Source organism: Haliotis asinina, chromosome 6 (assembly GCF_037392515.1).
Source record: "Haliotis asinina isolate JCU_RB_2024 chromosome 6, JCU_Hal_asi_v2, whole genome shotgun sequence".
In the NCBI taxonomy this organism is placed as follows: domain Eukaryota; kingdom Metazoa; phylum Mollusca; class Gastropoda; order Lepetellida; family Haliotidae; genus Haliotis; species Haliotis asinina.
The window spans coordinates 66,544,667-66,560,627 of record NC_090285.1 but is presented as its reverse complement, the minus strand read 5'-3'; the positions used below and the strand labels follow the sequence as shown (position 1 = coordinate 66,560,627).

The following is a 15,961-nucleotide window of genomic DNA, read 5'->3' as shown; positions in this document are numbered from 1 at the left end:
GTATACTCTTAAAAAAAGTAGAGGAACCCGAACTTTGAAATCTGATAGAAAGAAAACCCATTGAGGAACTTTACAATGACATTCAGCTTGTGTATGCAGCATCATTTCACTTTATCACCACACGCAAACATAATGCATGGGAAACACGTGCACAACGTACATAGGGTGTCATTATGAATCTTGACGTTTTCAAGATCGATAAATCACTATAGACCATTTTTTCCGATAATGTTCTTGCATGTATGGATGGTCGGGGTTTTCAGGGTCAAATCACGCACTACTGGCTATAAATTGTACTCCAGCTCTCCTAACACAGAGGGTACCTGAACGAACAATTTTGCTTTGAATGAAATCCATTTGGTGATGCATTCTCAAAACATCCATTTTTATTGTACCAATATTGATTCAATCCCATATATCTCCCAATTGTGACAATCGTATATTGAAAGTACAGTTCCACTAGTTTTTTTGAAGAGTATATTTACGTAAAAGAGAGTCCTATAGCTTCTGTGTCGTTGTGTATTTCAAAACGTCATTTCACACGAAATTCGATTTAGAAAATGCTTTGAAAAAAAAACCCAGCCCAATCAACGACACACACCATCAACGACACACACTTTAGGAAACACATATAACGGTATTTTGGGATAGCTAGGCAAGGTGCTGTGAGAAAGACATTGTAAGCGTATTCAGATCAGTCCGTATTTGGTGGCCTATTTTAAGATGTATGAGATTAGGAGAAACCGATTCATATGTGGGTCACATTATATCCGGAATAAGAGAAGCAGTTCAGAAATGGCCACCACCAGCAAACCCTTCAGAGGTTAGGCATTTTCTTGGGTTTACAGGTTATTGCAGGTGCTTTGCAAATAGGATTGCACAGTTAACTAAGCTATTGTTTTACTTACTGCCATCGTCTTTGGATAGAAAGACGGGTAGTAAAGAATAATTGAAGATTGGGTTTGGAGTGAAGTGGAAGAAGAGGCATATGTGACACTGAAGGACCAGTTGTCTTCCCCGCCGACAGTTTCTGCGATCACTTCCTTCCTCCTGAACTCCACACAGATGCTAATCCAACATTTGTTTACTTATAATAACGAACTGATATGTTCATCCTCGATATCTCCAGGGTATACGTTCCGATAAGTCTCCACTATACCCTGGATGCATCTACGGCTCTGCCCGATAAATTTATTACCTCCCTTTGGGCTAAGCCTTCTCACAGTAGCCAATCAGCTAGGCCGCCGTTATAACTGATCTTGCCAGTGTCAACAAAGGTAGCAGTTCACTGGCCAGTCGCTCTTCCTGCAGCTTTGATGCCGAAATAGAGCAGGAAAGTCCAACAAGGATGCAAATATCCAATCAAACTTCCAGACTTGAAGGCAGTAGAAGGGAAGCAGCTTCTAAGAGATTCTGTAAAAGGCAATTTGCCAGTCCACTGCAACGCCAAATTACAATGTATGTTGAGTGCAGTAGCTGATTTGTCGAATGATCTGAATGCAGGTAGAGATTTGACTTCCTGTTGTTTCAGCCCTGAAAGTGCTGTCAGGTCAGATGTTAAACCCAAGAGCGCATAGTTATCAATGATTTCATTAATTTCATTTCTTCGTTCTACAGCAGAAGCGTTTTGTAACAATTTTGTTGCTCATTTTGGTTTGCCATCCAGAATACATTCCGATGAGAGAGCGAACGTTGAGTGTGGTCTCCGCGAGGAGCTGAACAGGCACATGAATCAAGTAGTCTAGGACAACACTATATCACCCTACGCAAACTCTCATACATATAAATTATCGTGCTGTCCATTTATTAGTTCTCAAATGTTGAAAGATGACGCGTGTATCTGACCGCCCTACGTGAATACTCTGTCGTCAATCCCTACCAGCGTGTTTGTTGTGAAGAGCTGGTGACATAATAGCAAAAACATGAAAAAACGAGATTACAGTTGCATGCCATCGTGACCCAATTGCAGAGATGACGTCAATCACAGGATTGTCATGTTCCAACGGCATTATATCCAGAACGCCGCCATATATAGCTGGAATATTGTCGTGTGAGACGTTAAGCAGAAAAAAACCCGGACAAAACCATTTGTGTGGAGAAATGATGTAGGTCACACTAATCTAATATTCAGTATTGCCAACACTGCAATTATTCAGATCCACCAAGCAACCTTAATGGTGCGAAGTTGATAGGAAATACGTCTTCAAAGAAAACGTGGATGTCGCTGGTGAATCCGGGCACGTGCATACAGAAGATGTGGTTATAATAAGTCAATTATATATGACTACAGGGACTACTGTATACGTAATAACGAAAAAACGTTGTTTCAACTTTGAAACGTGCAAGTTCCAAAATGTAAAATATTATCAGGTTTACCTCAGACTACCTTTTTAATTTTTGTTTTCTGCGATCCAGTAAATGGATAAATTTTGATTTAGGCCACCATACATGTTTCCCAAGACTCCCTGGCTGGGGAATCGTCTGTTATTTAGAATATAATCTTTGTTATCTCAGCCCCAAGCACAGCGGCCACGCCACGCCACGCCACGTGTTCACACAGCAGTATGTGGATAAAAAGATTCACGTTGTGTCTCTGTAGCATATACTGGCGTATCAATGTCCATGTGTCGTCCACAAACAATGCTTCTCCTTCTCGCCCTCGTCCCCCTCGTGGTGGGGGACTACCCCTTCAGAAATACCTCTCTACCCTGGGAGGACAGAGTCAACGATCTGGTAGGTCGTCTCACCCTGGACGAGATCCAGCTACAGATGGCCCGTGGGGGATCAGGAAGCAATGCTGGTCCTGCCCCTGCTATATCCCGGCTTGGAATCAAACCCTATTCCTGGGACACTGAGTGTCTCCGTGGCGACGTGGCGGCGGGAGAGGCTACATCCTTCCCCCAGGCCTTAGGACTTGCAGCCTCATTCAGGTATGACCTTTATAGAGACGTAACCTACTCACAAAAACGATGTGATTGTTCTGAGAGGACTATACATGAACTATATATTCATGTTTATACACGCAGTATTCTTGATTTTATAACCAGCTGGTTACCTTTAAGCTAACCTGATCACTAGATATCTGATATATTGTCATGAGGATATGCTTGCTACTGACGCACCAAACCGACTCATCTTCAAGCGGCGATTATTTATGACTCTGGACACGGGTTTGTCACTTGTATTGCAAGTAGTATCTGATATGAAAAACATCAAACTATTATGTTTTTATGTGCTTCACAGCTTGTTGCTAATGGCAAAATGTTAAGCTGGTAACAATGAATTATTTTCTATGTACAGAATACTGAATACATAATGCTTTCTATGAGAAACATTTGTTTTCTCATTCTTTATTTGACGTCTCAGAACTAATTCTGCTCCTTCATCAGGTGAATTGCTGAGATGGAATACTGATGAAGGAGCAAGGATTAGCTCTGAAATATCTTGTAAAGAATAAACGAGAAATTGCTTTCCATACAACGTGCCATGTATTAATGTTCGTTCTATTTCTAAATGCCTTCAAAAATTAGTGATTGAGTTTAGTTCTACGCCGCACTCAGCAATATTCCAGCTATATGGCGGCGGTCTGTAAATAATCGAGTTTGGACCAGACAATCCAGTAATCAACATCATGAGCATCGATCTGCGCAACTGGGAACCGATGACATGTGTCAACCAAGTCAGCGAGCCTGACAACTCGATCCCGTTAGTCGCCTCTTACGACAAGCATAGTCGCCTTTTGTGGCAAGCATGAGTTGCTGAAGGCATTCTACCCCGGGACCTTCACGGGTCCCTTAAAAAATTATGATTCTGACAAGCAAAACGGAATTAACACAACCCCCCCACCCCCTACCCCATAATTATTCTTGTCATGCATCGGAGGGTCCGGCTGACCTCTCTGATTTCATTGTAAAATACTGATTTCACTCTTCCTGCAGCACAGATCTGATATTTCGGGTGGCCCAGGCAACGGGCGAAGAAGTGAGAGCCAAGTATAACAACTTCACTTCACACGGGATATACGGCACTCACAAGGGTATCAGCTGTTTCAGTCCGGTCATCAACATTGTGAGAGACCCCAGGTGGGGTAGGAATCAGGTGAGAGATGCGTTATGAATTAGGTCTTGTCTGTGCCTAATCTTTTGGAACATTGTTGACTCACGGCCTTTATCTTATTGATCGATTTCAGTTATGTCTCCATAAAACTAGTCTGTTTAAGGTGCCCACGCCATATAGTTTCAGAGTGATAGAAAAAGTTTAGTAACATCATGTTTGCAGTGGTACCATGATAACTATTGGGAGCAAATCCACGAGTCTCGGGCAACTCTAAATGGATCGCATTATCGTCTTCCTATGGCATAACTACTGACATCACACTGAACAAGAAAGGGCATCTTGTCGAATCCTGTCAACACTGGAGGTGTACTGCAGCGATCTTTGGTTATTCAAAGAATTTTTGTTTTCACCTTTCCCCAAAGAAGCCTACATTTTTCTTAATGACCTCACGCAGCGGAACGTCTACTTCGCTGACAGTTGGCAAGAACTTAGCAAATACTGAGTCATTAAAAAAAAACTCTCACGTCACCTTTGGGCTCTGGAACGGGCATCTCAGTCAACGCCCTCACTTTCCTTGGGTCTACCTCCAAGCCTTTCTCTCTCACAATATGACCAGCATACTTGACTCTGGAATGTTTCACCTGGCACTTTTCAAAGTTCAGCTTGAGATTAAAAACTGTTGTTCTCTTGACGGTTTCTTTCATGATACGTTCATGATCTGCCTCATTGTTTCCACCAACGAGGACATCGTCCATTATTGCCCTTACTCCAGCAAATCCATCCAGTCTCCATGATTCGCTGAAATATTTCAGGCGCTGACCTAATCCTAAATGGTAATCTCAGCCAACGACATTTTCCAATAGTGCTGTTGAAGGTCGTTAGTAGACTAGACTCAGAATCTCGACGAATCTGGGGGAAGCCAGACGTTGCATCTAGAACAGAAAATATATTGGCACCAGGAAATGAAGAGACTACTTCCTCCACTGTGGGGATATAAAAATGCTCTCGCTGGACTGCCACATTCAAGTCTTTTGGGTCAAGGCATATCTTTACTGTGTCACTTTTGACAACTGTCACAATTGAAATGACCCAGTCAGTCGGTTCTGCCACCCTTGTAATCTGCTTCCATTTCTTACAGCTTGGACGTCATTTTCTCCACCAAGGCCTTCGGCTGGCGTCTTGGGCCATGCACGACAAGAGGTACTGTGGGGTCAATCCTCAGGTGGTATGTACCTGTGGTTGATCTGAACTCCGGGTACTTGTCAATCTCTTGAGTGACAGCATTTGTTCTCTGGATCATACCTAGTTCTTCACATACATCTCCTGATAGCAATGGCTTCTGTTTCAGGTCAGCAACATAAAATGGCGCATTCACAGTTCTATCCACGTAGGTTACAGTTAGGGTAACCATACCTTCAACGTCAAGGTCATGAAGTGTGTAACGTTTGAAACACAGTCTGTGCTATTGAAACCTTCATGATATGTCAGTGTATCTGTGATATGATAAGAGTGACTCGTCAGCTCCTGCATCAATTCGAGCATCCAGTTTCTTACCACAAACACTAACATCTATCAGCCACTTTTTCTGTTATGACGACTCTACTACATTCTCAAGGTACGAATATCCATCTGATGAATACTCATAGCCTTCATCCATTTCCACTTTGGATTTTGACCCAGCAGTTCCACTGCAACATTCTACAATGTCAACTTCATTGAGCTTAGTTTTGCACATTTTTGCAAAGCCCCCAAAACAACTTTCATTTGTCACATTGTGCATTTTGGGCAGGGCATTTCTTGTGTGTAGTTAGTAATCCACATCTACATCTACAAGTGTCAGATTTAGATTGTTTTTCAGGTTTCAGGAGTCTGTGTGTCCCAGATTTGTCATGGTTCCGAACCTGACTTGAGTTATGTCTTTTGCTAGCATGGGACTGTCTCCTCAGTGACACCTGATTAACCTTAGGATCTTCATCAACAATGGTTGCCATACCCTAAGGCGAAGCTTCATAAGTTTGGCCCTATCGAAATAGCAATTTGAAGTGTAAGAATATCCCCTTTATCCAAGATTCATTCAAGATGCATGCTAGTCGATAACAATCATTACAATGCATTGGACGTGTACGGACGTTAGTCAGATGATCAACGTTGTGTTTGTTTTCCCCTGGTCTACTTACATATATTATATATGTGTGAGCTTCGAGTAGGTAACTTGCCCAAGAGGGGTTGGTAGTAGAAAAGTGTGGATAAGTAATGAATCATTGAGTGTTTGAGTCTATCATCCTTTGTGTTTTCTCTGGGATATCCACCAGCTGTTTGCAGTGTTTGGTAGTGGGATTGGATAATGGAAGAGTCGATATGGATTACACTTAAAACAACTAAACATCTACATGGCAATGATAATGAAAAATTGGAAAATCAAAATATAATTTGTTTCCGCCTGCTTCATTTTCCTTGTCAGCTGCTTAAACATGATAGTGTGGTTTCTAATCAACGTATGCCAGAAATCGATTACAATGACCAGAAAATATTTTTGAAGATGTGGCACCTACATATTTCTACGTATACATGGAGTCAATGATGGTAACGCTGTTGTCAGAATCACTATCACTGGATCACTGTCGACTAGATTACCACTTCCATGTATAAAGTCAAATCAGAGGATAGTTTTACACCTGTTGACTGTACGAAACAGTCGAAACTTAACGCATTCATCATTCTTGAGACTCGAGTCCAGTTCTACTTGCTATCATTGGATAACTAACCTTAATATCCATAGATTGAAACATAAACGAGTACATAAAAATCATATGTTGCACACGTGTAATAAACCCTAAAACGAATTTCATTGGTCTGTTATCTGACCATGACCCCCATGAACCCATTGGACTGTGGAACTAATTTTTCCAGTCATAACTTTTTAATACAAATTTACTACGAATGTTCAGTCTCGCTACTACGAGAACAAACCAATGAAATGCTATCAAATAAAAACGTTACAAACAAGGAATTTCTCACACACCGAGATTCAAGAAAAGGTAAAAATAAACTCGGCTCGATAACGACAAGTGGAGCACGCGTCACTGGCGACAAACGGCTAACACTAATCACAGTGACCGCAACATTTGATTCAGAAGTTGCAAGACAATATCGTAGCTTCAATGCAAATAATGCAAGTGTCTTGTACATAAAAATGTACACAATGTGAACAATTATTCACGCTTTTCTGATGTACAACACTGGGAAGTGGGAAATCTGTTGTCTTCGACATGCCTTTGACATGTCTTTCATGGCAGTGAGTGAGACCGAGCAGTTACAAACCGTCGCCGTGTTGCTCGCTCTCCTCTCAGTGACTCTTCTGACGACGAAAAACGTTCCCATCAACAATGTTTCCAGTTATACAATTCTTACAGTTACTTAAGTTGATAAAGATTAAAGTTCAATTCAAAATGTGTAGCTTGTCAATATGTCGCGCTCTGTCCTTAGTAGGGTTACACGGGGAGTTTACGTCCATATTGCCGTATTACTGTATTCTTACGCGACCTTGACCTTTACGTCAAGCGAGAACAGCTGATTACGTGGAGCTGTTCAGAAATAAAAAGTTAGATACAAATGGATGATAAAGAAATTAACACACTGGCGAGTGTGTCATATTGTTTTTACGAAACACGTGTGAGAAAAATCCATATTTCCTTCGCTCTCGCTCGAGAAAAATGTATTTTTTCTGACCCTCATTTCATAAAAACAAAAAGGACACGCTCGTGTATTAATCTCTCTTAACATATCTACTGGTCAACACGACGTTGTCATATGTTGTCGTTTCTGGCATCGTTGGAAAGACAACGGCTATTTTCGATGCTAAAACTGCATTGAACAAATCCATCCAATTACGTCTACTCTACGCTTTGCTACAGTGTTGACTCCACAGATAAACTTAAAGACCGGGAATCAGTTCTTAAAAACAGGTATGAAACCAACAAAGAAATGTGATGTAATCAACAAATTGGTACAAAGGTATCACAGTCTTAGTACGAAACAGAATGGCAATACACATTTAGACGTATCATTATAAAAAAAGTGTGATAGCAGTATTACTGACAGTGATGGTAATGGATAAATGCATTGCATGTTATTACATCAGCTACTGGTATAAACGTCCCTACTTGCAGGTTAAGATTTGCGCACATGGTATTCTGCGATCGTATAGGCCATACAGGATTCCTGTTGTGTACTTTTTCTAGTGAAGGAATCACTGCCATCCATGTGTCTTCCAAAAAGTATCTTTTCAACGTGGCATGCTACCAGATCAAAATCAGAAAATCCGTTAACTCTATCTAAACACGAACACGACTTGTTGATGTATGTATTTGATTAATACTTACACTTCTGCATATATGATCAGGTTTCAAAATATCTTGAGGAAAAGACAATACCATTGCTGTCTACAGATATCCTCGTATGCTTGTTATTTGCATGGTCTATAATCCTGATCAAAAGCTGACAGTAAAGTGTCAAAATGTCATGATACAACGATGCCCTTGTACTACAAATACAAAAATAGTAAGAAATGACTTCGCGTACGTCAACAGTTAAGGGAATGGTCAGCTAAAAAGTCAAATAAATGGGATGATTCTGTTTATACAGTCCCTGTCGTTTATTTTCTACAGGAAACATATGGAGAGGATCCATTTCTGAGCGGAGCCTTCGCTGCAAACTTCGTGAAGGGTCTCCAGGGAAACGACCCTCGCTACATCAGAGCCAACGCTGGCTGCAAACATTTCAATGTCCATGGTGGTCCTGATAACATACCAGCTCCACGCTTCTCGTTTGATGCAGAGGTAACTTGGAGACCACTTCATCTCGCATAGTTTGTCTTTAAAACATAATTAAAAGCAACGGTAGCAACACACTCTGTTGTTTTACAGGTGTCTGAAAGAGACTGGCGCACTACTTTTCTCCCAGCGTTCCGCACCTGCGTCAAGGCTGGTACTTTCAACCTAATGTGCAGCTACAATAGGTGAATATAAGTCATCAGCTACATGTCTTAGTTCTACTGACACAACGTTATTCCTTTATCATCCTTCAGGCAAAAATACTGCTATTTTGCAATGTCTTTGGCGAGATGTCCCTTCCACAACGCAAACCTACCATTAGCGCGATTGATCGTCGCCCGTACCGCTAGAATGGCTTTGTGAAATGGAGCCAAGTAGGCTGGAAAAAAATGAAAAACTGAGTGATGTCTGTATACCCACAGTCAGTAAGAAATCTGAAATGCTTCTTGCTACCGATAACAGTGATGCATCAATGTATTTTCTTCTAATGTGAATCCTTCATATTAAAGAATCAACGGAGTTCCAGCATGTGCCAACAAGAAGCTTTTGACGGATATTCTGAGAACGGAATGGGGCTTCGAGGGTTATGTGATCAGCGACGAAGCTGCAATTGAGAACATCATAACTCATCACCACTACCTCAACAACAGTGTGGACACCGTAGCAGCGTGTGTGAAGGCTGGATGCAACCTTGAATTGTCACAAAATCTAGCTCAGCCCGTTTTCATGTCACTTGGTACGAGTATGGCATTACTCACGTGTTGGAGCTTACCGTGAAGTTAGACTTTTGGTAACTACGGTGACATAACATTAGAACGTCGCTGGCTTGACCGTTTTTTATGTAACCTACCTAACATTCATAAAGATCCGAGTTACAATTAGTCTTCAGCAAACCCACACTTGCCGTGAGAGGCGATAAACGTGATTCGGTGCTCACGCTCCTTGACCTGTCTGACACTGTAACTTGTTCGCTGGCCACGAGAGGGGCGTGGGTAGATGTACTCTCGATGTGTTTTTGTTTTTGTTTTTTTATGACGGGCTCAGGAACATAAACAATCATCCTGGGTACACCAACCTATGCACCCCTCGCAACCAGTTAACAACTTATTTGTCTTACCGAACGCTTTAACTCAATGTTAATTTTGAACTGTTTAAAGCATGTTTATCGGATCGTACACTTCAGCAAACCTGTGTGAATCAAAAGATTCGAATCTAGCATCAAGCTGGTTTTCCCACAGCTAATGTCTTAGTAAAATCGCTGCGATGTATTTCACCTTCTTAAAATTCACAAGGACTACATTTGAACGATTAGTACAAAAATTATTCACTGGAATGCGAGGCAAATCTTTTTGTAACCATCGCTAGCTCAAAAACATTTTAAGTGTTATCGGTATCAACCTGTTTCGTCTGTTTTTAAAACAGGTAAACAGTAGCAATTACACGACCCAGGCATAGTCATGGTTGAGTGACGTTTGCTCGTTAGACGAAGGAGGCATGGGGACCAGTCCATTTCAGACTTAACAGGGGTGTTGCTACAAAGTAAAAACAAAGGCAACATGAATATATTTCATAGGATATTCTTAATATTTTACTGTACGTTTTCACATATATCTCACACTTATATAACATTCACAAATATATGAAAATATATTATATCGTATAGTTTTTCTTATATTACTGTTAGCTGGCCAAACATTCGCATCTTATCACCACACACACATATCTAGAGCATATGTATTCCAGAAGGGAAGTGACATAGTCATACACAAGAATTTTGATTATATAGACATGCAGGTATCGTCTAATTTTTCCGATGGCACAAAGCTTGAAGTTTGCGTTCCTGGCAGTCCATTTGAACATTCACGTTCATGACAGCTGTGGAAGGTGCAACGAAAGATGACCCAACTGAGAGCGTGTGACTTTCCATTTTGTTGCGTTGCTGAGAGGTTCCGATCATCATGGATTCAGTTTTGTCACGACTGAGTTTGACGACGTCCAATTCTGAACTTAGCAAACACATTCTTCTAGCTGTGAGATTCCAAGCCTGTTTAGAAGGTTTAGGCCAATGTACAGTAGTTGGTCATCAGCATGGCTATGGAACTGGACTGACCACCTCTAAACCTAGAGGTTTAGTGTACATTGAGGAGAGGACAGGTCCAAAACATGCCTCCTAGGGATTCCCACACTTCCAATTCCTTGCTCTGAACGGACATGGACCACCCACCTGCCACATACTGTCGGCGTCTTGGTGGTTCACGTCTGTTTAGTTACTTATTAATTTGCATTTCCTGATTAGGAGAATAGATTTCTTTAATCTTTTCATTAAGTGTTTGATAATAAACGTACTGCTTGTCATCTCTGTATTGTCAGATCTTAATTGATAAACACCTTCAGTTACCTTAACCTCATTAGTAAGCATCTTGAGACCCTCAAGATCTCCAAAAGCCTCTTCCAAACATATTTCACGGGTCGGTGACTCCACAGCTCACACTGACCCATGGAGAAATCACTCATGCCTGGTTAGACAATCCAGGCATAGTAAGGGTTTAAAAATTAGACGAAACAGGTTTTCCTTCTTGGCCTTCAAAATAAAGGAAACGGACCCGAATATTGTAAACTGTGTGAGAATACCATCCATATCAAAACCTGAATGTTCTAGAATTATAACTGTTGTGATAGTACTTGAATACAACACTAAATAAAGTACTCTGAAAAATACGAGATAGCTACTCTTCAAACAGTTTTTTTCTGTCTCCTTTCAGTCGATGCTGTTAAACAAGGCAAGCTCACCGAAGACGAAGTTAGGACCAGTGTGAAGGCTCTGTTCAACGTCAGAATGAGGCTAGGAGAGTTTGACCCACCGGAAATGAATCAGTACACCAAACTCAACGTTTCAATAGTTCAGAGTGAGATTCACAGAAACTTGTCCGTGGAGGCAGCATTGAAGACGTTTGTATTGCTGAAAAACGAAAACAGCGTCCTTCCCATAAAACCATCGGACTACAGAGATGTGGCGGTAGGTGCATGTAATTAAAATACTATATATGTTCACAGGGCGTGTGTAATTCTGCTTGATTTTCATGTAATTTTGATATGGGGTAAGGATCAACCACATTTAACATAAATAATGTAAACTATTGCCAATCAGGTTGTGGGACCAATGGCCAACAATTCTCAAGCACTGTTTGGAGACTATGCACCTGACATGGATCCTAAATATACCACCACCCCTCTACAAGGTGTACAGTCTATTTGGACAACAGTCAGGTATGGAGCTGGCTGCTCGGACAGCAAATGCACTCAGTATGCTCGTCAGGAAGTCCAAACAGCGGCAAAAGGAAGTGATCTTGTGTTTGTGTGTCTTGGGACAGGTGAGTGTACAATTTATGCTACTTGGGCATTATTCTGTGATGTTACTGGAAGCAGGACTAGTTGAATATTATTTATTGCGTTAGGAAGTAGCAACCAAAATGTGAATTCACAATCTCAACCCAACTGAGCCTGACCAAGCAGACCTATGAGACTTGAAAACCCATTATACCCCTTTCCATTGTTTCCATTGTCCAGCGGTAATCATCAGCACACACAAAAGTAAATAAAAGGTAAACATTACATTAGTACTCCTACCATGCGACGGAGGAAATCTCCATTATACGGCTTCATGATGAACAAGTGTTGCAGAACACCAAACGTGGTGATACCGTGTGTTCGTGAAAAGATTACCGTATTCTGGCCGACATTGGTGCGGATAAGCAAAACGACTTTCCACCCGAAACAAGACGGGAATACCATACGAGACAGAACAGGGACTTTGCATGACAGCATGTCTGATTGCACTTTAAGCATGAAATGCTGGCATGATATAAAATCAGAAACTGCTCATATAATTCATATGCTTCACGGAACAGATCAGATGTGAAGCTGGTTTCCAAGGGGATGTCCGCCTTTTCCATATTGAATATAAGTGAAACTTTGAGACAGGGATTTAGTAATATATTTGCTGGACACATTAAAATGGCCCGCTTTCCACGCAATATGTGTTTTATGGTGATCCCTGCAAGTTCAACATTGTTTGCCTCGTGCATCTGAAAAGTCGACGTATGTTGGGGCCTTGTGGGTGTCGGCCGATAACGTTTTATATTGTGTCATCATTACATTGAGATATGGGCCTCCGATCAAAGGAAACTGGTGAGTATGTGTTCTGTGATGTCGTGTACATTATGCAGTGCCGTGATATCGATGTTGAGAATACGTTTCTGTCAGGTACTGAGATAGAGGCTGAAGGCAACGACAAGGCCAACCTGGATCTCCCTGGACAACAGCTGCAGCTGCTGCAGGATGCCGTCACCTTCGGTCAGGGTACGTGGACATTGCACCACTGTGCAACACTTGACTAGTCATTTATCACTCACATGTAAAGACCCACAAGACCTACAAAACACTTGAAGTGACACCAACACCAATTACCACTGCCACTTCCAATAAATATTAATCCTTCGCCTTTCCTTTCCAGAATTTGGTGCAAAGGTCATCCTCCTTCTCTTCAATGCTGGGCCACTCAACGTCACATGGGCTGTTGAGAGTCCAAAGGTTAATGCCATCATGGAACTATTTCTCTCAGCGCAAGCAACAGGCGAGGCATTACGAAGAGTTCTCTTAGCTGAAGGACCCAACTCAGTTCCGGCTGGCAGACTTCCGGTCACGTGGCCAAGGTATATAGACACGGTAATACCTATTTCCCTTAATACTATTACTGGAGATTGCTTATGTTGATTTGTGCTAATGTAGGTTTCAGTATGTTTAAGTATGTTAAGTCCTCTGTATTTATGTAGAAAACCTGTGAATATCAGTACTGATAGAAGATTGCCATGCCCAAATGTCTAGTTTTACATAACAGTGTCATTGCCACGGTACTATCGTTTTATAATCAGTTTGCCGCAGGTTGTCCTATAACTGATGAAGGTGTCCTACCATACACACTTTTATTAATTTCATTGATATCGTGGTAATGTCTTGAACTGTTTGACCGGCATTGTGATATATATGACAATGTGTCAGCTTGTTCTGAAATGGAAATCCGAAGTGAACTATAAACACCTGCAAACAAAAACAGAACCATAATCAGAAATAATCTGCGATTAGATAATTCGATTTTGTTCGCCTAAGTGATCATGGACTGCGGATTCTGATATTAACTGTGTTCTGACCATATCAAATAAGGCAGATTGATCTAGATTACTATGATTCAAGGGATGATGGCTAAACATACTAGAAAAACTTCTGTAGCAGTGTCACGCATGTAACAGATAATTCTTTCTCAAGGTGCCTGACATGACCAACTACTCAATGGTTGAACGCACATACCGGTACGCCACGTATCCAGTTCTCTTCCCCTTCGGCTACGGCCTGTCCTACACCAGCTTCTTCTACGACATGCTGGAGTATAACACGGAGGTGACAGCTGGTGCCGACTTGACTGGTTCTGTGTCTGTTATCAATCGAGGATCCTTCCATGCCGATGAGGTATGCATATGTACCATTGTAAAGGTACCAGGTAATTGGTAGATAATTAAACAATTAACTGGTCTTCATTCGATTCCTTTAGTCTTCTCATACAAAAGCATGAGCTGATAAAAAACATTTGTAAAGACGGTTCTTTGATATACACAGCGCGGGAATCGTTTCTTCATTTCAGGTCATCCAAGTGTATATATCCTGGTCTAACGCCACGGTGACAGTTCCACAGCTTCAGTTGGTGGCCTTCAGCAGAGTGTTTGTACCAAGGGGTGTACAAACAAAATGGGACTTTACTATTTCAGCTGAAACCATGGCAGTGTGGACTGAACAAGATGGATGGGTTGTTGAACCAGGTAGGTTGATTGTGCAGGTACAAACATATTTTGATGACAAATCGTATCGAGGCTTGGTAGGGAAATCCGACGGTAAATGTTATAAATACACTAAGGGTGAATATTATCCTTTAGTCCTGTATCAGCTCACGTATGCCATGTGGCGCAGTAGATGGGTCTTGAAGAGCAATGAGGGATTATTATGACCAAAGGTCTTAAAATATCAGACTACCCTCTTTAATGCCATTGTGGGTAATAATGGGCTTGTCAGTGTATGGGAAATCTGTATTAGTGAGTTTTTAATTTTTCTCTGATGATGGCAGAGTGTCTCGGGCCTGGGGAAGCAATTAGTCATCATCATGACCTCAGATATCAGAGACGATTACTTCACCTGTTGTGAGATATCAGACTACCCTCTTAATTCCTGTAGTTACCTTCGCCTGAAACTTTAAAATAACGATATTCATAAGTTTGACGGGTTTATTATGTGTTACACTACTGATTCCATCAAGAAGAAAAGAAGCAAATTGGAACTATGTGTGTGTTATGTAGTGATAATATGAAGGGACGTTGTCTTTAACCATTGTTAGTATTATGGTATGAAGCCATTACAGGTCCATAGGTGATCAACAGCTCTTGGTATGTTTGTAAGTGACGGTGCTTGTGAAACAATCCGTTTGTGATAGCAAAATGTGCCACAGTAACAAGAGCTTATAAGTATATGTTAAATCAACAACGGTTTTTTTTCAGGTGTCATTTCATTATGGGCAGGAGGTCAGCAGCCCAACACCAGTCCAGCTGTTGAGTCCAATGTCCTTGCTGGGCAGTTTACAGTCACGGGGAAAAAGGTCCTTGGTCGATATTGATGAATGACCTGTTGTTTTCACTTACTTTAAATCAGATTTGTCTGTCTAAATTCTACGTTTGAACTTACGTACAGTATATCGATCGAGTGACCAATGACAACAGTGTTGCATTGAAAAACAAGAACACTTGAATCTGCACTGTGTGTATTGCACAATGTTGTAAATTCTGTTAAATGGTATTGTATATTGTAAAAGTATTGTGTTAGAAATGTTTATGATGGTTTATGTCAGGGCTGGATATGTCTTGCCACGACAACAAAAGCGGCATCTTCCCTTCAATATTTTGCATTCGTTTTGTATGTTCAGCGTGTCTCAGATCGTAACGGTTCATAGACATATTAATAAAAAATGACCTAAA

At 41.2% G+C, this 15,961-nt stretch overlaps 1 protein-coding gene across 1 annotated transcript; it reads left to right on the top strand.

The window, feature by feature from the left end:
• The first annotated feature begins 2,640 nt into the window (after positions 1-2,640).
• On the top strand, positions 2,641-15,961 carry LOC137286905 (uncharacterized). Its single transcript, XM_067818927.1, has 12 exons — positions 2,641-2,930; positions 3,939-4,098; positions 8,724-8,894; positions 8,982-9,073; positions 9,398-9,624; positions 11,651-11,904; positions 12,037-12,259; positions 13,152-13,247; positions 13,402-13,613; positions 14,211-14,411; positions 14,584-14,758; positions 15,488-15,961. Exons 1-12 carry the CDS (start codon positions 2,641-2,643, stop codon positions 15,601-15,603), a joined length of 2,217 nt encoding a protein of 738 aa, XP_067675028.1. The 3' UTR covers positions 15,604-15,961.

What these genes read in the sequence shown, in the direction of transcription:
- LOC137286905 (XM_067818927.1), top strand. Translation starts at nt 2,641, where the DNA reads ATGCTTCTCCTTCTCGCCCTCGTCCCCCTCGTGGTGGGGGACTACCCC. An exon ending in CTAATGTGCAGCTACAATAG is followed by an intron (nt 9,074 to 9,397) that starts GTGAATATAAGT and finishes TTCATATTAAAG; the next exon opens with AATCAACGGAGTTCCAGCAT. An exon ending in CGGACTACAGAGATGTGGCG is followed by an intron (nt 11,905 to 12,036) that starts GTAGGTGCATGT and finishes ATTGCCAATCAG; the next exon opens with GTTGTGGGACCAATGGCCAA.